This window comes from Macaca mulatta, chromosome 8 (assembly GCF_049350105.2).
Source record: "Macaca mulatta isolate MMU2019108-1 chromosome 8, T2T-MMU8v2.0, whole genome shotgun sequence".
Classification (NCBI taxonomy): domain Eukaryota; kingdom Metazoa; phylum Chordata; class Mammalia; order Primates; family Cercopithecidae; genus Macaca; species Macaca mulatta.
This window is the reverse complement of record NC_133413.1, coordinates 19237869-19265332: the sequence shown is the minus strand read 5'-3', so window position 1 is coordinate 19265332 and position 27464 is coordinate 19237869. Positions and strand designations below refer to the sequence as shown.

Here is a 27464-nt window from a genome sequence, read left to right as displayed (position 1 = left end):
TGGGTTCAAGTGATTCTCCTGCCTCAGCCTCCTGAGTAGCTGGGACTGTAGGCACCTACCACCATGCCCAGCTAATTTTTGTGTTTTTCGTAGAGACAGGGTTTCACCATGTTGGCCAGGCTGGTCTCGTACTCCCAACCTCAGATGATCCACCCACCTTGGAAACAATGTCTTTTTAATTGAAGAGTTTTCCTATGACCAAAGCAATGTATGTATGTTAAGTGAAAGAAGGGAGGAAGAGGAGGAGGAAAAGATAAAATTGAGAAACAACCCTTTCTTTCTACCCAGAAATAATCCCTTATAAACATCCTGGTGTTGTGCTGCCAAACTATTGTTCTGCATTTTTTTTTTAGTGGCATTTGTTTAAATACCCTATTTTTTTTCACTGAATAGAGTATCAAACCTTTCTGATTTCATAGCTCCCTTTTTAACTCAGTTTTTCGTTTAGTAATTATCTGCAGAGTGTCTACTCCAGGCCAGGTACGTGCTAGGGCCTGAGTGGTCAAATGACAGGCGCAGAGCATGTGGCCCTGTCACTGTAAAACATATCCTCATTCCTGGTCATCCCTTGTGGCTGATGCAGCCATTTCCATCCATCACTCTGGAGAGCCTCTGTGTCTGTGTTCCTGAGGGTAGGGAAGGAGACAGAGGAGAGCTGAGTGGTGAACCCCAGTTGGGTTGCTCTTTATGCATTCTTTGTGTGTGTCTAGAGACCGAGTCTTGTGACATTGCCCAGGCTGGACTTGAACTGCTGGGCTCAAGTGATCCTCCACCTCTGCCTCCCGAGTGCTGAGGTTACAGGTGTGAACCACTGCCCTGGCCTTTGTATGTGTTGGGGAGCCTTTAAACTAGACCCCAAGCTTACCTGGGAAGCTGTGAAGTCTCTTAATGTGGTTGCTTTGCTTATTCCACTTAGGACATTTGGTTTTACTGTTAAACCACGGTTTTGTTTGTTTCTTATAGTTTGACAACTTAAATGCTGCCCATGAAACCTCTAAGTTGGAAATTGAAGCTAGCCACTCGGAGAAAGTTGAATTGCTCAAGAAGGCCTATGAAGCCTCCCTTTCAGGCAAGGATGCTTTTTTTCTTCTTTAAACAGAATAAAATCTGAAGGAACCACCTGATATGTTTCAAGATGGAAATGAGTCTTAACTTTCTGCTTCAGCAAATGCCCTGTGGTGTTCAGGGTGGGGTGTTCTTGGTTCCTTTTTGCATTGTTCATTGTTCACAGATGTCTTTTCCCACTAAGGATGCAAATAATAGTGACAAATGCCAGCCTTGTGTTAAATAGAATGGGCTTCGAAAGATTGTAAAGGCTATTTTGGGGATGGTGGTTGCCGGCTTAGGTTCCTGGGAAGTTGAAAGTAAAAGTTTCTATCTTGTGATCCACGGTAAAGGATCCACCCCAAGTGCTCCCGCACAGCAATGGAGCTGTGAAATGTCGGTGTCACTTACTGAATAGAAAAAGAGTCTTTTCTATTTTTCGTCTTTCATCAGTGCAAGGGTGTAAGCCACTGCTTTCAGAACAGAATCGGCAGTGTCGCTCACAGTCTTTCTGCTAAACCAGTTGCACCTTACAGGGCAGCGTGGACGTGTGCTGGGAACCGGCTGTGTGACCATCAGCAAGGACTTTCTCCCCAGAGAAATAAGAGTTGCCCAAAGTCAGGCAGAGATGATAATGTGTAAAAGTGACTGGCTCCGGGCACACTTTTAGGAAACATTGTTTTTCTTCCTTCCTGCTAGAAATGAGTGTAATTATAGACTTACGTTTAGGTCATGAAGAGGAAATTCAAGAGAGCACGGGGTTTCCAGACCAGGAGTCTAGAGTGGCATTTATGAGAGCCTGCCCTGAAATGGCACGCAGTGTTTTCCTAAGGTCGCATGGCCTCTGTGGGCCTTGGTGGGCCTCAGTGCTGTCAGTCATAAAATGGGAATTCTACCCTGCCCACCTCTCAAGGCTACTTTGAGAACAGATGGCCAGTTTACATAAAAGCATACCATAGATGTAAAGTAACATCATATGGCTTCCTCGTCAACCCCTGCATCTATATGCTTTCACCGTTGTGGAATACATTGATCTTATAGAATGTTATTGTCTCAAAAATATCCTTTTATCTTCCCAGAAATTAAGAAAGGCCATGAAATAGAAAAGAAATCACTTGAAGATTTACTTTCTGAGAAGCAGGAATCGCTAGAGGTGGGTGAATGCCAATATCCCAGCATCCCCCACAAAAAAATTATCATTTTTGATTTTGTTTGGTTTTAATGTTTCTGTGTACGTACGCTGAGTTTCTGGGGTCTTCTTGTTAACTTATGTTCCCCATCTCATTGTTTTGTGTTTTAGAAGCAAATCAGTGATCTGAAGAATGAAAATGATGCTTTAAATGAAAAACTGAAATCAGAAGAACAAAAAAGAATAGCAAGAGAGAAAGCAAATTTAGTAAGTTGTGTGTGCTCCTTTATCAGGATGGAATTTTTCTTCTTAATTGCCTTTTAGAGTCATTGAAGTACTCAGCAGCCAGAGAAATAACACAGGTTTGGAATCCTTTTCATGTCTGGCAACGTGCTTTCTAAGGTGTGTAAAAGAGCTTCTTTGCTTACTGGTGTCTTGTTTTACCATCCTAAAAGCTGACATACAGATGAAGTCCAGGATGTTTCTGGTGTTCTAAGCTAATACTACAGAAAAGGAAGGAAACTGAAACTGCCAATTAGGATTAGGGTTTTATGTCAACACTTTTTTTTTTTTAAATCACTGTATTGAGATATAATTTACAAACTACAAAGTTCACTCTTTTTTTTTCTTTTTTCTTTTTTTTTTGAGATGGAGTCTCACTCTGTCACCTAAGCTGGAGTGCAGTGGCACAATCTTGGTTCACTGCAACCTCCGACTCCCTAGTTCAAGTGATTCTCCTGCCTCACCCTCCCGAGTAGCTGGGATTACAAGCATGCGTCACCATGCCCAGCTAATTTTTGTATTTTTAATAGAAACGGGGTTTCACCACGTTGGCCAGGAAAAGTTCACTCTTTTAAAATGTGAAATTCAGTGGCTTTTAGTATATTCATAAAGTTGTCCATTGGTCACCAGTACTTCATTCTAGAACATTTTTATCACCCCAAAAGGAACCCTGGACCTGTTAGCAGTCACTCCCCATTTCCCCCAAATTCCCCAGCACCAGACTATCCCCAGTCTACTTTCTATCTCTATGGATTTACTTATTCTGAGGAATTAATACAAAAGGTTGATTGTACAACATGTGGTCCTTTAAGACTGGTATCTTTTACTTAGTATAAAGTTTCCAAGGTTCATCTGTGGTTTAGCCTATCTCAGTATTTCATTTCTTTTTATGGATGAATAATATTTCATCATATGGATAAATGTCACTTCTGAAAAGTACAAATCTCTTGGAAGCTGAAATTTCTGTTGGCACATTTGTCCTTTCTCCCCTGCCTTCCTCCAACCTTTTTTTGTCTTTTTGAAAAAAATTTTTTTCCTGGCTGCTTCTGCCTTTAGTACCACCATTTTCATTCCATGTTTATGCTCTGGGACTGCTGAAGCAAGCTTTTCTCCACTTAAATCTCTGGCCAGGTCTGAAAGTACATATGTGGATCTCTCAGTGAGACCTTCTGCTAATAATCTCATTGGGAGACCCTCTAGCTATTTGATAACATTAGATGAGCTTATAGTCAAAGAAACTTCAAAGATTCTAGAAGATTCTTAGGAAGAGTCAGTGATTTCAGACGAAATCTAGACTTACATATATGCAGGGATATGCAGGGTGTAAACCTTACTGATGGCTCAGGAAACAGGTTTGAAAGAGCCTCCGGTACACAGAGGGGATTCTTCTACTGCAGCTGCTTTTGAAAAGCTAAGGCAGAGTCAGACTGAGGAACACAGAACCAGCCAACTGCTTCTGCCACGTAAGCATGCTGAGGCTGCGGAAAAAGAGTGCGTCTGACTGTAGTCCAGGAGAAAGGGACGGGCTGGCAGACGAGGCGGAGAAAATGCAGAGGGTACAAGTCTTGTAAATGCTCTAATTCTAAAACTGACGGTAAGTTATGCCTTTCCCTCTAACAAAAATGAGGTAGGATTCACTATTTTCAAGGTTAAAAAAAAATCCTATGTACGAGGATAACACTGTATAAAATGTATGAAATTTTAAAATTGATACTTAGTATTTGTATGTATTTACGGGGTACATGTGATGTGCTGAGACAATCATAGACTGTGTAATGCCCAGGTCAGGATGTTTAGGGTATCCGTCATCTGTATCATTTCTTTGTTTGGAACATTTCCTATCTTCTCTTGTAGCTATTTGAAATACACAATATATTAACTATAGTCACCCTGCTGTGTTACTGAACACAGAACCTACTCCTCTCTCTAACTGTATGTTTGTATGCATTCACCAGCCTCTCCTCATCCCACTCCCACACCTACACACGCATACCTCTCCCAGCCTCAGGGAACTATCTAAAGAACCTAGAGGTGAAGATCTGAGTATTAGTCCCTGCCCTGACCCTTTCCAGCTCTGGAAGCTTTCCTCATCTTTCCTGAGTAGGTTGCTTAACCCGTGCAACATGTTTCCTCTTTCTGTGTGAAGTAAGGGGTTTGGATTAAGTAATCCCCGAAGGCCCCTTCCTGGATTCTCCCTAAGGATTTGTCCAGAGCAGGAACCACTGCCCCAGCAGATAAGCTGGATGATCCACACCACTGACTCTTATCTAAGACGTTCCTTCGTTAAACATATCTGATCAGTGGACCTTAGCTGTTCTTCTGTAGCATACATTTTGGCTGGTTTAGTTGAATTTCCATGAATAAAGCAAGGAGTGGGTGGGCGGTGGTGAGGAATCCACGTTAATGGTGTGCTCTCAAAGGACGCCTCCCCTGATGTAGCGTTTATTTTGGAGAGTTTTGTGTTTTTGAGACAGGGTCTTGTTCTGCCACCAGGCTGGAATGCAGTGGTGCATTCACAGTTCACTGCAGCCTTGACCTTCCGGCTCAGTTGATCCTCCTGCCTCAGCCTCCTGAGTAGCTGGGACTGTAGGCGTATGCCACTATGCCTGGCAAACTTTGGTAATTCTTGGAGAGAAATTTTAGTAGGCTATGTACTCCATGCCGTGTAGGTACTGGGGTGTCGCAATATAAAATGATAGTATTAAGTCTGCCCTAGAAGTATGGCCTGGTCAGCGTAGCTCCATCATAACAAAAATCCACAGACTCAGGATGTCGTTATCTCTGTTGTTTTCCAGAGAGCGGTATAATGCACTGCTTTTTCTTTCCTGATCAGTTTGTTTGGTAGGGGAGAACTGTTGTTCCCTTTTCTCCTGGCAAATGCCAGTAACTGTCTTACAGATAGCCTTATCTCCAACCAAGATTCTGTTTTGTATGTAAGCAATAGTTTTTCTCTTGACTACAATAACATGTTTGATGCAACTCACGTTTTTGCATATTAACCTACTGATAAATGAGTGAAATGTTTGTTTTCAGTATTAGGACCAGTCTTTGACTTCAGGTGCTCTTCTTTTTCACCTCTTTCTTTGAAATTCCTCTAAGATGAGGAACATCTGTCTCTTACTGCTTGTCGAATGTCTAAATCTAATCAAAGATTCTTTAAGAATTTGAACTATGTGAGTGTGTGGAATAAGAGCAGTATCTTGCTGTGTCCTTTCCAGAAAAATCCTCAGATCATGTATCTGGAACAGGAGTTAGAAAGCCTGAAAGCTGTGTTGGAGATCAAGAATGAGAAACTGCACCAACAGGACATCAAGTTAATGAAAATGGAGAAACTGGTATGTTTCCTTCAGAATGAGTGAGGATCTTACAAATCGGGTAATATCTATGAAATTGTGCCCTGCATTTTAGAACTATGGAGTTAACTGCTCCTGAAGATATTTAGAAATTAGACGAAAGATAAAGTTTACATTTTCTTTGCCAAGTTTGTTCAATATTTATTCATGGCTGCCTCCTAGAATGTTTTCTTTTTCAAGGAACATGTAAAACAGCGCCCAGTCCTTGGAAAAACTACAACAAACAAATCAGGCTTATAGTTCAGTGGTATGTTGAATCTTCACCTGCTTAAGAAAAGTGTTTAAATATCTATGTAAAATCAGTACTTTAATATACCACCCACCCTGGACAGGTTTCTTAGGTCCAAAGCAGTTGGATATGTTTAATAGAAATCAATCCCAGTGAAGCAATACGATCAAAATTCTTCATCTTGCTTCTTGTGAATTAGCATGTGATCAAAGAATTATGGGCTGGGCACAGTGGCTCATTCCTGTAATCCCGCAGTTTAGGGAGGTTGAGGCGGGCAGGTCACTTGAGGTCAGGAGTTCAAGACCAGCCTGGCCAACATGGTGAAACCCTGTCTCTACTAAAAATATAAAAATTAGCAGGGTGTGGTGGTGGGTGCCTGTAATCCCAGCTACTGGGGAGGTGGCGCCACTGCATTTCAGCCTGGGTGACATAGCAAGACTCAGTCTAAAAAAAAAAAAAAAAAAATTGTACTATAAGAAGATTAATCCATTTGAACAAGTAGCAAGTGTTACCAAAACTATGAATAACATTCAGTTTGCAGTCTCTAGGACAGAGAATGATGTTAGTGTATGAGGAGTCTGCCCAGAACCGTGTGCACGCATGGCATGTTCAGTGTTCAGCTTCAGTCTTGGTCCGGCCCTGAAACACAACTGCTGCCAGCCAGGACTCTAACCAAGCTGGCAGAGCTTGGCAAGTCAGCTTAAGTGATCCCAGCCCTCGCGGTGCCTTGCTGTTGACCGTGCAACTGCCGCGTGCTGCTGGCCTCTGCTCCCCACATGATGAGTGACTCAGGCTTCAAGTGCCTCATTCAAACCCAAACCAGCCCTGGACAGTAGGGGGCACGGGGAACCTCTCTACTGTTTGGTTTGTGTTGGTTTGGGGTTTGGTTTTCTCCTGGAGACTATGATTTCTGTTGAGGGAGGTAACAGCCAAGCCCCTGTGTGGATATACAAGCACTTTGAATTACCAGGAAATTTTTGTAAAGGAAGGAAAGGAACTCATGGTTGTTAATGGGCCCAACCTAGTATACATACCAGTTCCTGCCAGAGGTCGTCCTGTTCCAGCGAGTCTGGTATCTTCTAAATGGTAGTCAGAGGTGGTTCAGATAATCCTGTTAATAGTCGCTCCATATGCCATTCATGCCTCAAAACTTTCAAAAAATCATGTGCAATAGAACAGACTATTCTGTAAACTTAACGACACATTTAATTTGTGTTGATCTAGTATTTGTTTCTTGCCATGCCCCAGAGGTATCCTGATGATCTCTGTCAGCCTTGCATTGTGGATGTGTGGAAGAATGGGTTGACACAATGACAGGGAAACCCACCGTTCCCTTCATATTTGTAAATGACAGGCCTCTGATGAAATGAAGAGAGCAGCACAGGAAGTTTTCTAAGATGACTTTCCCATGACACTAGCACTGCCCATCATCAGCTCAGTGACGTGATCAGGACTGGTTTCCCTAGGATGAGATAATAAAGGACAATACCTCCCAGTCTCGAATTCCAGGGTTTTCCCACATTGTTTTATCTGGGATTCCTGCATCATTACTCAGTGTTTAGGCTCATTTTCTGGAAAGTCATTTCACCCGAACGGCTTGCGGTGCGCTGCTTCTGGATAATAGGATGTCTTAAGAACAACCGGGCTCCGAACTAAGCACCACACTCAAAGTGCGTTAGTCCTGCTACAAGGACAAGGGGCTTAGACTTAATTCTGATGGACCTATAATATCGCCTCTTCATCAAACCTTACCTTTAGAAAGTGAGTGGGGGACGGAGGCAGGTCTTCATCATGTTAAGTGATTCAGTGTCCTCAGGCATCTTATCCTTTCATCTCTCAGCTGATCAATCTGTTTGCCTTGAAAGTTCAGCCTGCACAGGCCAGCAGGAGAACAGACCTATCTTCAGCTGACCTGACCTGTTACTTCTTTGATGGGATGCTCTAAGAGCTCTGTCCAATTACAGCTTTGTGTGGCCACTCAGAGGCAAATGCCGAAGAATTACCATGAAACTGAGTTCAAGTCCATAGTAAACATTGCCAGGGACGTTGAATTGTTGGCCTGTGAGTTTTCATCAGACGTGGGAATCTCTTTTTTTTTCTTTCTGCAAAATTCACTTCATAAGAAGATACATAAGCTTTGATAAGTGTGGGCAGTGTGGCTGCAAGGTTTATTTCACATTGAAACAGAAAGAGGCACCCATTCTTAGAGAATTCCAAAACAATGTGGCCTGGAACAAATCTGTTCCCCACTTGTATCAATATTGAAGTGGCCTGGCATACATGTTTTAAAAATACCCAGCTGCTCTGTTTTGCTGTTTCAAAATCTTTTTCAGTATGTTAGTGTATAAATATTTTAATATGGTGTTGCATTTTCCTTAATTAAATCTCCCAAGTGTGCTTATGTCATGAGGTGCCTTAAGAAATGAGATGTTTTTTTAATACTGTATAAATGTGGGAATTCTTGTTTGTGCCAAGGTGGACAACAACACAGCATTGGTTGACAAATTGAAGCGATTCCAGCAGGAGAATGAAGAATTAAAAGCTCGGATGGACAAGCACATGGAAATTTCAAGGTAAAAAGAAAACAATGCCGTTTCTCCTGAGCTCCCCCCTCCCTTGCACATCCAGTGTACTTTCTGGACATGCTCTACCCCTGCACCTCCTGGAAATAGGATGGAAGCAGATGGTTGAAGGGGCATTGATTTCTCTCTGGAAAATGTGATGGTAATGGTTCATGCTTTTACCAAAGCGGCCTGGACTATACACTGAGACCCAGGCCAGCAAGCCTGCTGCCACGGCCTCTGGCTGCCTCTGAGAATGCTTTCAGACAAAAAGCAATACAAAACCAAATAGAAAACAGCCCCCAGCATAAGACAGTCATAAAACATGTTGAATATTTGCAAAAGTGGCACTCAGCCTACTATGAAATTGCCCAAAAAGTAGAGTTATTATATTTTTTTGAGATGAGGTCTCACTCTATTGCTCAGGCTGCAGTACGGTGGTGGGAACTTAGCTTCCTGCAGCCTCCACCTCCTGGGCTCAAACAATCCTCCCACCTCAGCCTCCTGAGTAGCTGGGACTACAGGCACATGTCACCATGCTTGGCTAATTTTTGTATTTTTAATAGAGACAGAGTTTTGCCATGTTGCCCAAGTTGGTCTCGAACTCCTGGCCTCAAGTTATCCACCCACCTTGGCCTCCCAAGGTGCCGGGATTACAGGCATGAGCCACCAAGTCCAGCCTGTATTTGTGTTTCTTAGCCAGCCAAATACCTGTGACCTTGTGCAGGATTCTGTTTTATCCCAAAGGAATAATTTTGGACTTCAAAATTTCAAATGCTAAGAAAAGTTTTTCAAGTTATTTTTTTACATAGACGTATATGGTTTCTGGCTTTTTTTTCTCCAAGGCAACTTTCCACGGAGCAGGCTGTTCTGCAGGAGTCTCTAGAGAAGGAGTCGAAAGTCAACAAGCGACTCTCCATGGAAAACGAGGAGCTTCTGTGGAAGCTGCACAATGGGGACCTGTGTAGCCCCAAGAGATCCCCCACGTCCTCTGCCATCCCTTTCCAGTCACCAAGGAATTCGGGCTCTTTCCCCAGCCCCAGCATTTCACCCAGATGATGCCTCCCCAAAGTCCACAGACTCTCTGAAAGCATTTTGATACAGGTCTGCAGGACTGACCCCAATGAGGAACGTGGGCACAGAGGTATATCAGCACACGTGTGATCACCGTAGGATAACTGGAGCGTCACTGCCGCCGGAATCAGCAGCTTCTGAGACTGGAACTCTGGAGGAAGGCTTTTACCTCCATCCAAAAGATTTCCTCCAAAAAAAGATTTCGGCGTCGACACGGACGTTGTTGCACAAAGCACTTAAAGAACGAGAGCATCTTGTTCATTGCCTTGTTCACCTAAGCATAGGGGGAAAAACTCTCAGGGGCCTATTAAGATAAAGATTTATAACCTTTGTAATGTCCTTCACCACAGACACCTTCTTGTGAGTTTTTAGTCTGACTGTGGGGGTGGGGGGGGTGTGAATGAAATGGATGTCACAGAGTGTCATGTGTCTGATGCAGCCGCCTCTGCTGTGTATTAAATGTCAAAATCTGAATATATCTGGATATGTACTAATCAAATAATCAGCATATACATTTCAGCCAAAGCCATAGAAGAAAAAGCAATAGTTGCTTGAATTATGATCATCTACCACCAACTCTGCTCAGCCCTGTAACAGGGCAGGGAGAGGGTATAACAGGGAAAGCTTTGACTTGTCCCTATCTATACATTCTCTGTATCTTTTGGGGGTAACTTCTTGGCAGTTTTTCAGTGTTCAGCCATGTCAGTTGAAACTAGATTTTTCTGTAGAGTTTTTACTTACCCATGTGAGCCTAACAAACACTATCCTATTATTCGTTTTCTCAGGCTATGTGTAAATGTAGAATCCTAATTTTTCTATTAAAAAAAAAATGTAAAAAGAAAAAGGGCAGTACCAATGGGTTTTTCCGCCTTATTTTTACCTTGATCGATCCTTGCAGATTTAACCTGTCTTCTTCTCTCCCATTATTTTCATTTTCCTTTTTACCTTTCTCCACCATCCAGAGCCACAAAAGCAAACCTTCTACCTCCTACGTACGTTTCTCTGGGATAAGGATAAAGGAATATGATTTTCCAGAGCCCCAGAGCCAGCTCATCTTCCAGGTGCTGAAACCACTTTCCAAATAAACTAAAGCCTGGATTTGATACTACAGATTTTGGGAAATCTTAGAATAAAGAATGAGAAAAAGGAAGTCACTGGGCTAGTATAATTAAGGTAGGATTCAGTGCTTACCGATGATGCAGTATTTGATAGAAGAAAACAGTCTGGGAGGATCACACTCATTTTTCAGGTACCCTTTGAGGAGTCCCTCTGTCTTTAGTAGCAGAATGGCCCGCTGACGAGCGGAAAATGTGGCTTGTCCAACTCTCCTCCAAGTTGCATTTCAGTTTCTTTCCAAAACTTATTACCTCCCCTAATCGTGAGACTTTGGAAAAGGTGGAAGGAAGAACTGTTGCTTTATCTCCCACTCCCTGCATGTGTCAACATTGTGATGTCAGTATTTACTAATCAACCTTCAGTGGCTGTACAAATAACCGCTGTAGGAAGAAGAGATCCAGGATGCTAGAGGTGGATATTTGGGTCATTTACTTGTACACTACATAGCAAGTTGATACTCACGTTGCATGTTCTTTTAAATTAGTGGCTGTGTGTCATAAGTCTTTAACTTCCAATAGTTTATCATGTATGTAACCTTCCATGTTTGCTTCTGATAAATGGAAATGTAGAGTCACTGCCACTTCCTGGGATATTTCTGCTCACGCTTGCAAGTTCTCAATGACATTAGCCAAAGTTGGGTTTGCCATTCATCCCCTACACATGGTAAATCTTGTGTTGTTCCCTGCCATCCTCCGTATTATGTGACTGGGAAATAAATCTCATAGCAGTTAATATAAGACGTCTTCCGAGGATGGCAGAGAACAGGAGAGAAGATAGGAAACAAAATAGAGAATTTTTAAGATTTTGTTTAAACCAAATGTTTCATGTAGAATACAAAATGTTGGCACGTCAAAAATATGGATGTGTAGACAACTGTAGTTGTGCTCAGTTTGTAGTGATGGAAAGTGTATTTTACTTTGATCAAATAAATAATGCTGGAATACTCAAGAATTGCATCCTCTGACCTACTTCATTCTTCAAATTCTTCAGTTTTACATTCTTCAAATTTATAGCCCTTTGACAGCACAGTAAAGATGGTATCTCCTCTTAGTTTGTTTCCCGGAATTTCCACTGCAACCACATAATTGGTCATGGGTTGAAACTTGGCTCACAGAGCTAGAGTTAGGGCTAAGCTCTTCTTTTCTAAATTCAAAGCTATCTGTGTTTGAGAAATAAATTTTGGCTGATTTTAACAATTTCTGCTATGTAAGAAAATTGGACAAACTTGGTAAATATTTTTGAATATGGTAAAAAAAAGTCTAAAAGTTGAATGTTCTCAACCTATGCATCTATTTCTAAAAAAAAGCTAAACTTCTAAAAACATGCTGTACTTATTGAATAGACTAATCTAGAATTAGTACCCTTGAGTGCAGCAGTTTAAAAAGATGAAGCATACATGATTTTTTTCAATACCTTCATAAATTAACTCACGTTTGCTTTAAAGTTGCTACTAAGACAAAATGACATTTCTAAGCATTTGAATCTGGAGTTGTTGCTTGTGGATAAGTAGTTGAACTGTATCTAGAACATTTTAAAATTCTAATACATTGTGGTGGTGATACAAAAGAGAATACTTGGTAATGACCCACGTATCGCCACCACCAAGTCTTTTTGGATATACTTTAAGCCAACTTAACAAACACTTATCCCACTTTGTATTCTTTACAAAAACTTGTTCATTTAATAGAAATGAGTATATAAAATTGTTTACACATGTATAAAAACTAGGAACACGTATGTTGGTAAGCAATCAAAATACATGCTTTCTGTTAGAAAAGTTAACACTTCTGTGAATAGACTGGATGACTTCCTTTTAGTTTGGATGTCAGGGTCGGACTCAAGATGCTGGGGTTGGGGTTTGGTGCTTGACATCAGCCTCTGGCAAAGCACTAATAAAAAGAACCCCAAAGCTGACTGTGTACACAAATGGGCTTTCCATAAGTTCATTACGCTTCCTTTTCCAAGTCAGGAAAACTCAACAGTGGTAGCTACTGTGGTCTGTCCTTGAAGATTCTGAGCAGTGCAAATGTAATATCCTGCATCAATGGTCTCAAAGTCTTCCACTGTAATGACGCTCTGGGAGAGTCTCGTGGTGTATCCCAGTCCTCTGTGGATCAGCCTCCAAGTGTCTTGGATCGTCACAGGCCTTTCATCCTGTTTAACGACACCCACACAGACTGAAGCACGAGGGACAAGCTGCTATAAACAGCTCCCACTCGCCCAACACTGTTGAGTGTTCCTTTCAAAGAGCAAAGCACATGCTTATAAAAGACTTTAGTATGCATAGCTCATAAGCTGTGGAAGCTTCTACACTGGAATCATTTTAGGCTGCATTTTTTCCAAACAGAGCCTTGAATTTCATTACGCTGTTTGGCGCTGTCTGTCTGTCCTTTTCTTCTATAAATTTTTACTTAATCTAAAATGTATGCTTTTAGAACTCCAAGAAAGTGGAACTGGCATTAAGCACAAGCAAGGACACAATTTTCCACTGGCCTCGTTCTTCACATTGCCCATTTTCTTTTCCTAAGTGGTTCTTATCTACAGAATAGAAAGTCAGTAGCCTGAAAACGCACCCACTGTATAAATGACTAGGAGCTCCCAATTGCTCAGATTTGGGAGAGGAAGAACTATGATTAGGTCAATGTGCCTTAGGACTCCAGTGGGAGAAAAGTTGTACCAAGGATGGGTAAGATAATGTACTAGATGACATGACCCCTATTTCTAGAAAGTGAGATGGTCACTTTTGAGATGTTCAGCCAACTCTGGTGATAAGAACATAGTATCACTCGGTGAATACCTTTTCTCATAAAATACCAAATAGCAATGTAGGAGCGGGGGAAAAAAAAAAAAAAAACAGAAAAAACACCTCTACTGAAAATCATCTATGTCCTGTAAGTATGACCAACACTTTTGATAAGTACCTGGTACCAGGAAGCTGGAAAACACTATTCCCAGGGACAGTTATTTTCTACCAATCACAGCCTGTAGGCCAGAAGGATGTCAGCTACTGAATGTGTCTTGTAGAGGCCAAATCTCTTCTGGCAACAAAGGGATTATTCCGTGCTGGTAGCAGAGCTGTTATTTTAGCAAGCAAAACATGCACAAGGGCTAAATATGCTGCAATTGCTTTTATGAGAAGTCTACTTTAAAATTATCTCTGGCCTCACAGCACCTTTTCGGCATGGTCTATTTCTATGCTCACTTGGGGGATGTCTGCTTACAGCAGCTTGCCATAGGCACAGCTTGTATAGAGAACACTCGAGCCAAGTGAAACACAGCGGTAGAAAGCAGCGGCAGGAAGAGCCCTGTGGGCTGTCTCAGTCCCCAGCATTTCTCACTTTGTCTCACAGAGGTCCTTGAAGAGGGCTACCAGAGAAACTGGCTACCAGAGAAACTGGCTACCAGAGAAACTGGGAAGAGACCACAGGGAGAAGGAAACTTCTAGCTGAACTTTCTAACAATTTTGACCAAACACAAAGTTTCCTGGACAGAACTCGGGTGAGGGACTGAAGCAGTAGTGCAGACATAGCACAGAAACTGTGGCAGGTAGCAGGTGTGAAACCTGAAAGCCCTGTATGCTTTCTTAGCCGGGAGGCTGGTAGCCTGGGGCAAGTTCTCAACCCTGCTCCTCCACTGCCTAGAAACAAACTCTGTGCTGTTGGCGGAGACAGAGGGAGTGAGACCAGCCCTTTGGGCTACATGGGAGCTGGGTGAGGCCTGTAACTGCTGGCTTTGTCCCACTTCCCTGGCGACCTGCAGGACACAGCAGAGCAGCCCTAATACCCTGGGGAACATAAGTCCATTGGCCTGAGAACCACACCCCCATTCCCAACAGCAGCTATAGCAAGACCCGCCCAAGGAGAGTGAGCTCAGACACACCTACCCCGCCACCACCTAATGGTCTTTTTCTACCCACCCTGGTAGCCGAAGACAAAGGACATAATCTCTTGGAAGCTCTAGGGTCCTGCCCACCACCTGATCCTCCCTATACTACTGCAGCTAATGCTCTCTTTAAAGTGCTGCCTCCTGGCAGGAGACCAACCAACACAAAACTAGTGCAATAAACAAAACTACAACTAAGGACCCTAACAGAGTTCATCCATTTCACTTCCCTGCCACCTCCATCAGAGCAGGTGCTGGTATCCATGGCTGAGAGACCTGAGACATCATAGGACTCTGTGCAGGCACTACCCAGTACCAGCCCAGAGCCCAGTAACTCTGCTGGGTGAAGAGAAATAACAATCACTGCAGTTTGGCTCTCAGGAAGCCACACACATAGGGCAATGGGGAGAGCACTACAACAAGAGAGCACCCCATGGACAGCAGCCCTTGAGCCCCAGATCTTCCCTCTACCATAGTCTACCAAATGAGAAGGAACCAGTAAAACAATTCTGGTAATATTTCAAAACAAGTTTCTTTAACACCCCAGAAAATCACACTAGCTCACCAGCAATTGATCCAAACCAAAAAGAAATCCCTGAATTGCCAGAAAAAGAATTCAGAAGGTCAGTTACTAAGCTAGTCAAGGAGGCATCAGAGAAAGGTAAACTCCAATTTAATTAAATCAAAAAAAGACACAGGGTATGAAGGGAAAAATCTTCAGTGAAATAGATAGCAAAAACAGAAATTTCTGGAAATGAAGGACACACTTAGAGAAATGCAAAATACACTGGAAAATCTCAGCAATAGAAGTGAACAAGCAGAAGAAAGAATTTCAGAACTCGAACATCAGATTTTTTAATTAACCCAATCAAAGACAAAGAAAAAAGAATTTAAAAGAATGAACAAAGCCTCCAAGAAGCTTGGGATTATATTAAACAACCAAACCTAAGAATAATTGGTGTTCCTGAAGAAGAGAAATCTAAAAGTTTGGAAGACATATTTGAGGGAATAAACAAAGAAAACTTCCCCAGCCTTGCTAGAGAGCTAGACATCTGAATACAAGAAGCTCAAAGAACACCTGGGAAATTCACCACAAAAAGATCATCCTAGGCACATAGTCATCAGGTTATCTAAAGTCAAGACAAAGGAAAGAATCTTAAGAGCTGTAAGGCAAAAGCACCAGGTAACCTATAAAGGAAAACATACCAGATTAACAGCAGATTCCTCAGCAGAAACCATAGAGCTAGAAGAAATTGAGGCCCTACCTTCAGCCTCCTTAAACAAAAGACTTATCAGCCGAGAATTTTGTGTCCAGTGAAACTAAGCTTCATAAATCAAGGAGAGATAGTCTTTTTCAGACAAACAAATGCTGAGAGAATTCACCACTACCAACCTGGCACTACAGGAACTGCTAAAAGGAGCTCTAAATATTGAAACAAATCCTTGAAATACACCAAAAGAGAACCTCCTTAAAGCATAAATCTCACAGGACCTATAAAACAAAAGCACAATAATAAAAATAAAAATAAAAATTTTAAAAAAAAAGCGTATTCAGGCAACAAATAGCACAATGAATACAATAGTACCTCAAATCTCAATACTAATGTTGAATGTAAATGGCCTAAATGCTCCACTTAAAAGATAGAGAATGGCAGAATGGGTAAGAAGTCACCAGCCAAGTATCTGCTGTTCTGAAGACACTCACCTAACAAATAGGACTCATATAAATCTATCGTAAAGGGGTGGAAAAAGGTATTCCATGAAAAGGGACACCAAAGTGAGCAGGAGTAGTTATTCTTTTTGTTTGTTTTGTCTTTTTGAGACAGAGTCTCACTCTGTTGCCCAGGCTGGAGTGCAACGGCGCAATCTTGGCTCACTGCAACCTCCACCTCCCAGGTTCAAGCGATTCTTGTGCCTCAGCCTCCTGAGCAGCTGGGATTACAGGTGAAGGCCTGTCTTATAGAGGAGTAGCTGTTCTTATATCAGACAGAACAAACTTTAAAGAAACAGAAGTTTAAAAAGACAAAGAGGAACATTATGTAATGATAAAAGGACTTGTCCAACAGGAAAATATCACAATCATATATTTATATACACACACACACACATATACACACACGTACATATATATGTGTACAGATGGATTCACAAATGAATTCTATCAGACATTCAAAGAACTGGTATCAATTCTATCAGCACTATTTCACAAGATAGAGAAAGAAGGAATCCTCCCTAAATCATTCTGTGAAGCCAGTATCACCCTAATACCAAAACCAGGAAAGGACATAACAAAAAAGAGAAAAATATAGACCAACATGTTTGATGAATATAGATGCAAAAATCCATAACAAAATACTAGCTAACCAAATCCAACAGCATATCAAAAAGATAGTCCACCATGATCAAATGGGTTTCATACTGGAGTAGTTTAACATACACAAGTCGTTAATGTGATACACCACAGAGAATTAAAAACAAAAAATCACATGATCATCTCAACAGACACGGAAAAAGCACTTGACAAAATCCAGCATCCCTTTATGATTAAACCCTCAGCAAAATCGGCATAGAAGGGACATACCTTAAGGTAATGAAAACCATCTATACTGAATGGAGAAAACTTGAAAGCATTTCCCCTGAGAACTGCAGCAAGACAAGGATGCCCACTTTTATTTAACATAGTACTGGAAGTCCTAGCCAGAGCAATCAGACAAGAAAAAGAAATAAAGGCATCCAAATTGATAAAGAGAAGTCAAACTGTCACTGTTTGCTGATGATATAATCATATACCTAGAAAACCCTAAAGACTCCTCCAAAAAGCTGATATAACTGATAAATGAATTTAGCAAAGTTTCAGGATACAAAATTAATGTAAACAAATCAGTAGCTCTGCTATCCACCAACAACGACCAAGCTTAGAATCAAATCAATAACTCAACCCCTTCTATAATAGCTGCAAAAAAACAAAAAACAAAAAACAACTCAGGAATACACCTAACCAAGGAGGTGAAAGACCTCTACAAGGAAAACTAAAAAACACTGCTGAAAGAAATCATGGATGACACAAGTGGAAACACATCACATGCCATGGATGGGTAGAATCAATATTGTGAAAATGACCATACTGCCAAAAGCAATCTACAAATTCAATACAATTCCCACCAAAATACCACCACCATTCTTCACAGAACTAGAAAAAACAATCCTAAAATTCATACGGAACCAAAAAAGAGTCCGCATAGCCAAAACAAGACTAAGCGAAAAGAACAAATCTAGAGGCATCACATTACCTGACTTCAAACTATACTATAATGCCATAGTCACCCAAACAGCATGGTACTGGTATAAAAATAGCACACAGACCAGTGGAACAGAATAGAGAACCCAGAAATAAACCCAAATACTTACAATTGATCTTTGACAAAGCAAAAGAAAACATAAAATGGGGAAAGGACACCCTATTCAACAAATGGTGCTAGGATAATTGGCAAGCCAGATGTAGATGAATAAAACTGAATCCTTATCTTTCACCTTATACAAAAATCAACTCAAGGTGGATCAAATACTTAAATCTAAGACCTGAAACCATAAAAATTCTAGAAGATAACATTGGAAAAACTTTTCTGGACATAAGCTTAGGCAAAGAGTTCATGACCAAGAACCAAAAAGCAAATTCAACAAAAACAAAGACAGATGGGGCTTAATTAAACTAAAAAGCTTCTGCACAGCAAAAGAAATAATCAGCAGAATAAACAGACAACCCATAGAGTGGGATAACATTTTTTGCAATCTATACATCTGACAAAGGACTAACACCCAGAATCTACAAGGAACTCAAACAAATCAGCAAGAAAATAACAATCCCATCAAAACTTGGGCTAAGGACATAAATAGACAATTCTCAAAATATATACCAAAGTCCAACAAACATATGAAAAACTGCTCAACATCACTAATGATTAAGGAAATGCAAATCAAAACTACAATGTGATACCACCTTACTCCTGCAAGAATGGCCATAATTTAAAAATCAAAAAACAGCAGATGTTGGCATGGATGTGGTGAAAAGGGAACACTTTTACACTGCTGGTGGGAATGTAAACTAGTACAACCACTATGGAAAACTGTGGAGAATCCTTAAAGAACTAAAAGTAGAACTACTATTTGATCCAGCAATCTCATTACTGGGTACCTACCCAGAGGAAAAGAAGTCATTATATGAAAAAGATACTTGTACACATGTTTATAGCAGTACAATTCACAAGCGCAGAAAATGGAACCAGCTCAAATGCCCATCAATCAATGAGTGGATAAAGAAAATGTAGTATATATACCATGGAATACTACTGTGCCATAAAAAGGAATGAAATAATGGCATTTGCAGCAACCTGGATGGAACTGGAGACCATCATTCTAATTGAAGTAACTCACAAATGGAAAACCAAATATGGTATGTCCTCACTGTTAAATGTGAGCTAAGCTATGAGGATGCAAAGACATAAGAATGACACAATTAACTTTGGGGACTCGGGGGGAAAGGGTGGGAGCGGGGTGAGAGATAAAAGCCTGTACATTTGGTATAGTGTACACTGCTCAGGTGATGGATACACCAAAATCTCAGAAATCATCTAAAGAACTTATTCATGTAACCCAACACCTACTGTTCTCAAAAACCTACTGAAATAAAAAAATGACAAAACATATTAAAAACAAAGAGAACACTCTGAAGGACCCCAGGAGGAGGTGAGATTCTAGTTGACCCAGAAGATGGGACTGAAGATTGAGGTGGGGGCAGGAGAAAAGAGTGAGATACTTCATTTCCCTTTCCTCCAGTGTCCTTTTATTTTTTAAAAAACTTTTATTTAGGTTCAGGGGTATATGTGCAAGTTTGTTATAGAGGTAAACTCATGTCATGAAATGAAAGATCATTTCTTCACCCAGGTATTAATATTCAGCCTGGTACCCCTTAGTTATTTTGCCTGATCCACTCTCTCCTCCCACCCTTTACCCCCAGGTAGGCCCCAGTGTGTGTTGTTCCCTTCTTGTCCATGTATTCTCATCATTTAGCTCCCACTTATAAGTGAGAACATGAAGTATTTGTTTTTCTGCCTCTGTGTTAGTTTGCTAAGGATAATGGCCTCCAGCTCCATTCGTGTTCCTGCAAAGGACATGATCTCATTCTTTTTCATGGCTGCATAGTATTCTGTGGTGTATATGTACTACGTTTTCTTTATCCAATCTACCACTGAAGGGCATTTAGGTTGATTCTATGTCTTTGGTATTGTGAATGGCACTGCGATGAGCATTACTGTCCCTTCTTAGTTAAGGGTTTAAAAAAAAAAACCCTGCATATGAAGAGGGTACATTGAGCAAACTGACTAATGAAACTCAAATCTTTTATTTCCTGTCCTTAAAAAAATTTTTTTTAATATACTGAAACATCTTCAAAGAAAACAAACAAGCCTTGGCCCCCAACAAAGTCCCACATGTTTCTTGCACTTCTTAAGCTATGGCATGTAGCACTGGGTGGGGACAAAGCTGAGAATTAAAATGGCTGGCTGAGATGCAGTGCTGAGATGCAGGTGCTGAGTATGACACTTACCTTCTGCCCTGGGAAGATCCACGTGAATTCCACCTCCACGTCGGGCTCTCCCAGGACAGTGCAGAGCACCCTGACGTCGTCCCCACTTTTCACTTTGTTTGAAGAGGCCAAGATGGTTGTTGAGGGAGGGCCACTGGGAACTGGAAGCAAGCAGGAGACAGGGAGAGTGAGACCCTGAGCGTAACCTCAAAAACAAACCTACACATGCATTCTTTTCTATGGAGACAGATGGACTTTTCTGCCTTTCTCACAACTTCCCGTCCAGCACCAAGACGGTGTGAGCACACCACTTGGGGCTTCCTTTGAAGCCACCTTTACCTGTTGACCTTGGTGGTCTGGAATGGGATTGGCACCAGGACTCCCAGGACAGCCTCCAAGCCTGTGATTAGGTGAGGAGGCTCAGAGGTCCGTCAGGGGTCATGTGAAGAGAATAAAGAGGTGAGGGGGAACAAGTCCTTAGGGAAGAAGCATGTAGGAAGTACTGGGTGGTGGCGTCCACGGGGGTGGCAGGGAGCAGATAAGTGTGTGGCTGTCTATCCGCACAAGAGGAGGAGAAAATCTAAATATACAGATATGAAAGATGTTTGGGCACAACTGCTACCTGGGTTTGCAGTGCCTTTGCCTCATCATGTTTCAGAAACAAATTTCTTCATTTATGGAGAATTCACTCAACAAGCTATTTATTTAGAAATGGTGTCTCTGCACTTCCCAAAAGAAGACATTTATACAGCCAACAGACCCATGAAAAAGTGCTCATCACCACTGGCCATCAGGGAAATGCAAATCAAAACCACAATGAGATACCATCTTACACCATTTAGAATGGCGATCATTAAAAAGTCAGGAAACAACAGGTGCTGGAGAGGATGTGGAGAAATAGGAACACTTTTACACTGTTGGTGGGACTGTAAACTAGTTCAACCATTGTGGAAGACAGTGTGGCGATTCCTCAAGGATCTAGAACTGAAATACTATTTGACCCAGCCATCCCATTACTGGGTATATACCCAAAGGATTATAAATCATGCTACTATAAAGACACATGCACACATATGTTTATTGTGGCACTATTCACAATAGCAAAGACTTGGAACCAACCCAAATGTCCATCAATGACAGACTGGTTAAAGAAAATGTGGCACATATACACCATGGAATACTATGCAGCCATAAAAAAGGATGAGTTCATGTCCTTTGTAGGGACGTGGATGAAGCTGGAAACCATCATCCTCAGCAAACTATCGCAAGGACAGAAAACCAAACACTGCATGTTCTCAATCATAGGTGGGAAGTGAACAATGAAAATGTAAATGACGAGTTAATGGGTGCAGCACACCAACATGGCACATGTATACATATGTAACAAACCTGCACGTTGTGCACATGTAACCTAGAACTTAAAGTATAATAATAATTAAAAAAAAAAAAGAAAGAAAGAAAGAAATAGGGTCTGTCACCCAGGCTGGAGTGCAGTGGCGTGATCTTGGCTCACTGCAAGCTCTGCCTCCCGGGTTCACACCATTCTCCTGCCTCAGCCTCCCGAGTAGCTGGGAGTACAGGAACCTGCCAACAGTGGTGCAGTCTTAGCTCTCTGCAGCCTCGAACTCCTGCATCCTGGAGGAAAGCTGAAGCCATCCTCCCATCTTAGCCTTCTGAGTAGGTAGGATTACAGGTATGAGCCACTGCACCTGGCTAATTTTTCAGTTTTTTTGGTCTATGTTGCCCAGGCTGATCTCCAACTCATAGCCTCAAGCAATCCTCATGCCCTGGCCTCCCATAGTGCTGGGAGTACAGGTGTGTCAACGAGCAATTTTGATGGTAGCCTTGAGCAAGGTTGTGTGCTAGCAGGTGGGTCTAGACCAGGGAGGGAGATGGACCTGATCTCTGAGCCCCTGGAACCTGTATTCTAAGGGAGGGGCCAGACACTGAGTGAGTCATTATATGGTTAGTTTTTGTTTGTTTGTTTGTTTGTTTGTTTGAGACGGAGTCTCGCTCTGTTGCCCAGGCTGGAGTGCAGTGGCCAGATCTCAGCTCACTGCAAGCTCCACCTCCGGGGTTTACGCCATTCTCCTGCCTCAGCCTCCCGAGTAGCTGGGACTATAAGCGCCTGCCACCTCGCCCGGCTAGTTTTTTTGTAATTTTTAGTAGAGACGGGGTTTCACCATGTTAGCCAGGATGGTCTCAATCTCCTGACCTCGTGATCCGCCCGTCTCGGCCTCCCAAAGTGCTGGGATTACAGGCTTGAGCCACCGTGCCCGGCCTATATGGTTAGTTTAAAATGCTGTGTTAAAAGCTATGAAGCAGAAGCCCAGTGTACTCCGAAAGGCCAGAATAGAACAGTCTGAGAGCCAGGAAGGGCTTCCTTGAGGAAGTACTGTTTGAACTACAATCTCAAGACTGAGCTTCAAAGACATGAACAGGAGAAGCAGGGAGGCACCAGCAGGCTGGCAGTGCTCATGGGCGTGGCCCTGGGTGAGAGGTGGTGGCGGAGTGAGGAGGGCTGGGGAGAGGAGGGGAGGGAGGAGTGAGACCTGGATGGGGAGGAGGACAGGGGTGAGTCCATGCGAGGCCATTCACGCCACACAGAGGATTTGGACTTTGGTTCTGGGAGAAGTGGGAACCTACTGAATGGTTTAATTAAAATCAGGGGCCGGGTGCAGTGGCTCACTCCTGTAATCCCACCACTTTGGGAGGCCGAGGTGGGCAGATCACCTGAGGTCAGGAGTTCGAGACCAGCCTGGCCAACATGGTGAAACCCCATCTCAACTAAAAACACAAAATTCGCTGGGCATGCTGGCGCATGCCTGTAATCCCAGATACTGAGGGTGAGACCGGAGAATCGCTTGAGCCCAGGTGGTGGAGGTTGCTGTGAGCCGAGATCACACCACTGCACTCCAGTCTGGGCAACAGAGCAAGATTTTGCCTTAAAAAAAAAAAATCAACTGCAGTGTGGAAAACAGAGTGGAGAAAGAAAAGGTGGACATAGGGGAGATGGATGAGAAGGTATTCACGTAAGACCAGGGCAGAGACAATGCTAGCTTGATCCCTTTTTTGTAGTGAGGATGGAGAGAAACAGTAAGATTTGAAAGTGATTTAATGAGAAAAGTACAAAGGATTGGGAGAAGGGAGATGAGCTTGACTTCCAGCCACAGGCCTGTCCCCTGGATGAAGGTAGTGCCGTCGCCAAAGCAGAGGAGGAGGAAGAACCAGTCCAGGGAGGATGGCGCTGAGTCCAGGGATGGCATACAGAGGATGGAGGGTCCCGAAGCATCTCAGTGCACGCTCGAGGTGGACGGCGGACACGTGGATCTGGTGCTTCCAGATCTGGCCACTTCCACCCACTTGGGAGTTCCCAGTGTACACATGTGAAGCAGGCCCAGGGAGAGAACAAGGAGTGGGAAAGAAGGGTGACTGGGGGAGCACCAGCATTTCAGAGTTGATAGATTGCTAAGAGCTGACCAAGAAGAGTGAGAAAGCTGAAGGGGAGGTGGTGGAAGCTGGAAAAAATGGAACCAGGGCAGAGGCCGTTCCATGCAGGGGAGGCGGAATCCAGTGGGACGGGGACAGATTTTAACGGCATGGGGTTCCCAGAGTACCTTGGCAACAGCCATTTCGGTGGAAGTCAAGGGAGAAGGCCAGATGGGAGTGGGCAGAGGAGTGTGTGGGAGGAAAGGAAGTGGAGATGGGACATGGAGAGCTCTTTCATTCAGGGACTTGGTTCTAGTGGGGAAGAGTGGTGGGCTCAGCGCAGCACGCGGGGAGGTGAAGCAGGGCCATGAGAGGGATTTGGTAACAGGGCGTGAGGGGCATGGCCTGCTGAATAAGCACCATGGCTGAGAACACGAGGCATGACAGAGTCCAATTTTTAACTTCAGAGAGCAGCTCACTCTTGGGGCTACTGATCCCCCGACAGGGCTGCCTGAGAAGCTCCACTGCAGGGGACGGACCCTGCCCACACACACCACTTCTCCCTGGTCAAGGTGAGAGTTCTCCGAGAGACTAAAGTCACCTGTGAGGGACTAAAGTGCCTAAAGAGAAACGACTTCCCCTCCTCCCTTGCAAAGCTGGCAAGGGGGTGCTTCACTCCAGAAAGGTGAGGGAGGGGCCTCAGAGAACTGCTTGTCAAGGAAGGTGGGGGGTGCTGTGGCGTTCTCCAACAGAACTGCTCCTAGCCTGCCCCTATGCCATCAGCCCGGGGCAAAAGAGCCCTGGACAAGATGGCAGAGTGGGGGACTTCCAGAAGGAAAGAGGGCCCAGACTGTGTCTCCACAGTATGTTCTGGTGGCCACCTGCTCCGGAGTCAGGTGATCAGATGGACTCAGAGACGTCAAGACTCCAGGCTCTCTCAGTCATGCTGCACCTAACAGCAAAGAAGTTCATACAAGCAGAGGCAGCCTCCAGCTGAGGGTCCAGGAGGAGGCGAGGCTGCATGGGACAGGGCCTAGGACACTAAAGGGGCTTGTGACAAGCGAGTCCCTATCACCTGTGACAAAGCACTGGAGTCACTATCTGCTCCCATCAGGCTCACAGACAGCAAGCCAGGTCAGCATTTATCACCAGGGGTAGCCAGCTCTCGGGCTCTGACCTCTGTCTCTCACTTCCCCTAATCTGGTGTCCCAGCAGGGAGGGGAGGGGAGGGGAGCAGAGGGGACTGTGGCCTCTGACTCAGAGCTGCTGGACTCAGCATGGAGCCTGCAGGTGGAAGGAAGAGCAGAAAGCAGGCTTGGATCAATTGTCGGGACTGAAGATTTTAAACAAACGGCCTTAGAAATCAGAACGAGGCTGTCTTACCCACCCAGCGAGCCTCCTGGATGTCAAAGGGAAACTCAACACGACTAACAGGTCTCCCTACCCTCAGGAAAAGGGGGATTTAACACAGTGGAATGGCTGGCAGTTACCAGGGAAAAACATATTTCATGTATAAACGCCCTGAAATGAAACTCCCCACTAAAATGGCCACATTAAAAGAAGTAGTTCCAATTTTAATTGGGAGACTGATCATGTTTCAGATCTGTCAAGAGGAAGGGAATAAGGCCAGTTGGAAGAGAATGAGGTGGGAATTTGAGGACTCCAAGTGTTCTGTGCACATTGGGGAAAGCAGAAGAAAGACGGAACAAAACGCAGAGGACGCCAGGCAGGGTGGGCAAGAGATGGGAGATTCGTGGCCATGCCCTCTACCCACCCATGGGTACAGGTACGAGGAGAAAGTTAGCTGTGTTCATCCAGGATGGTTCTTTCCTGGACAGGAGAGGGGAGTACAGAGATGAGGGCGTGCAGGGCGTGGGTAGTGAGTAGAGATGTGCTGGGAGCCAGGATCTAAGCCTCGTGGGTGGGGAGGGCAGAAAGCCCTGGGGAACAGGGGGTGCAGGTGAGGATTGTGGTTGAGGGAGTCATTAAACACAGAATCCTGGGAAAGTACAAGCCTGTGTCACTGGAGCTGGGGTCAGCCCCGGTGATTGCTGTCACAGCGGTTGTGGTTGACATGTTCACATTGTGATGAGGGTGGGAATATCCGAGGTGGAGCAGATGAGGGGTCCATGAACCTGACCAGTGGGTTCCAAGTCGATATCAAAGTCACCCTAAAAATGGAGCGACAAGCAGGACCATGAACGAAGTGCCAAAATGTTCGATGCACTCAGGGGAGTGACAGGAAAGGAAATGAGAATGCTGGTGGAGCCCCCAAAGAGCAGAGGTTCCCAACAGAAGGGCAGAGAATGAGGGTTGGGGGGTGGGAATGGGTACAAGAAGGATGCCAGCCTTGAGGTGGGAACGAACGGTGTCCTTAGGAGACAGCAGATTCGGGTTAAGACCAAGAGGCTGGGAGGATGCTCTAAAGGAGTTTGGGGACTTAGAAGACCTGCTCATCAAACAGAGAGGCAGCACCAGAGTGAATGATGGAAGGATTTGGCTGGAAGGGGGACGGGGGGTTTTCGGTCAGAGTCATAGCAAGGAAGGAGAACATCCTAGAAGCGGTGGGGCAGAAGGGAAGCCTTTAAGAACAGCGTAAGTGGGCCGAGCATGGTGGCTCACACCTGGAATCTCGGCACTCTGGGAAGCTGAGATTGAAGGATTGTTTAAGCTCAGGAGTTCAAGACCAGTCCAGGCAAGGCAGGAAGACCTCTTCTGTACGAGAGGGCGTGGTGGCGCATGCCTGTGGTTCCAGCTACTCAGGAGGCTAAGGAAGGAGGATCGCTTGAGCCCAGGGCTTTAACGCTGCAGTGAGAAAATGGTTGTGCCACGGCATTCCAACCTGGGCAGCAAAAAGGGACACTGTTTCAGGAAAAAAGGAAAAGAAAAAAAAACCCAACAACAATGAAACAAAAGGCACTCATGGTGCTTCCTTATTCCATCTGCAGGCAGGGAACAGCAGTACCTGAAACTGACCAGCGGAGTGACTAGAATCTAGACAGGGGTGGCCCAGCTTACCTGCCACGTAGAGCAGCTGGTACTTGACGGAGATCTGAGATCTGCCCCCGGCCTCCGCCCTGCAGTAAACCACGCCCTGGTGCTCGGAATGAGGTTGCAGATACACAAAGCCCCGCTTCATGTCATAAACAATGTCCGTTCCATTGGCTGGGATCTCCTTGGCTGGGAATTCCCTGTGGAGCGTGACTTTGGCCGACAGCACAGTCACCCGACAAGGAACCACAGCCTGTCTGTCCGGGTTCAAGTAGACAACATCGAAGTAGCTGGGAGAAGGCACAAAGAGTTCTCCTTTCTCTGCAAAGGGAAGACACAGGCTTATTCACTCTGGAGAAGCAAAGTAAAAGCATCCTTAAGGATTCTGGCAACATCCTCCAAATACTGAATCCTTAGGAGTAGCAAAAGCTGGGGTTTTTTTTATTTTAATGCTTTTCATTTTTTGGAAGAATGATTTTCCTTCCCGTCTCCTTAAAGAAAACAGAAAAGGTATCAGTTCAAGCCCAAATGAGGCCCACGGATCACAGCCATGAAGCAGCAAGGAACAAGATTTAAGATTTAACAAATAAACCTTTAACATGTTAAGGTTTAACAGGCCCAGCCTTACTTCTTATACTTTAATACATACTTTGAAGTAAGTGACGACACTACTTGCTTTAAAAATATATTTGCAATCTGGCCAGGTGTAGTGGCTCATGCCTGTAATCCTAGCACTTTGGGAGGCTGAGGCGGGTGGATCGCCTGAGCTCAGGAGTTCGAGACCAGCCTGGGC

The 27464-nt window shown here is 43.8% G+C and overlaps 2 protein-coding genes across 10 annotated transcripts in view; one reads left to right on the top strand and one right to left on the bottom strand.

The window, feature by feature from the left end:
* MTUS1 (microtubule associated scaffold protein 1) overlaps nt 1-11736 on the top strand; it is a 114154-nt gene extending 102418 nt beyond the window's left edge. For all 9 annotated transcript variants that reach the window (XM_015144825.3, XM_015144828.3, XM_077943105.1 and 6 more), the window contains 6 exons: nt 964-1069; nt 2124-2197; nt 2345-2440; nt 5674-5790; nt 8513-8610; nt 9444-11736. In XM_015144825.3, the coding sequence (XP_015000311.2) occupies nt 964-1069; nt 2124-2197; nt 2345-2440; nt 5674-5790; nt 8513-8610; nt 9444-9657 (705 nt within the window). In that variant the 3' untranslated portion in view covers nt 9658-11736. The remainder of the gene's footprint in view (nt 1-963; nt 1070-2123; nt 2198-2344; nt 2441-5673; nt 5791-8512; nt 8611-9443) is intronic.
* Nucleotides 11737-12449: 713 nt separating this feature from the next.
* PDGFRL (platelet derived growth factor receptor like) overlaps nt 12450-27464 on the bottom strand; it is a 66277-nt gene continuing 51262 nt past the window's right edge. The window contains exons 4-6 of the mRNA XM_001096474.5: nt 26699-26992; nt 20273-20412; nt 12450-12942 (exon numbers count right to left, since the gene is read on the bottom strand). Coding sequence (XP_001096474.3) covers nt 12754-12942; nt 20273-20412; nt 26699-26992 — 623 coding nt within the window. The 3' untranslated portion in view covers nt 12450-12753. The remainder of the gene's footprint in view (nt 12943-20272; nt 20413-26698; nt 26993-27464) is intronic.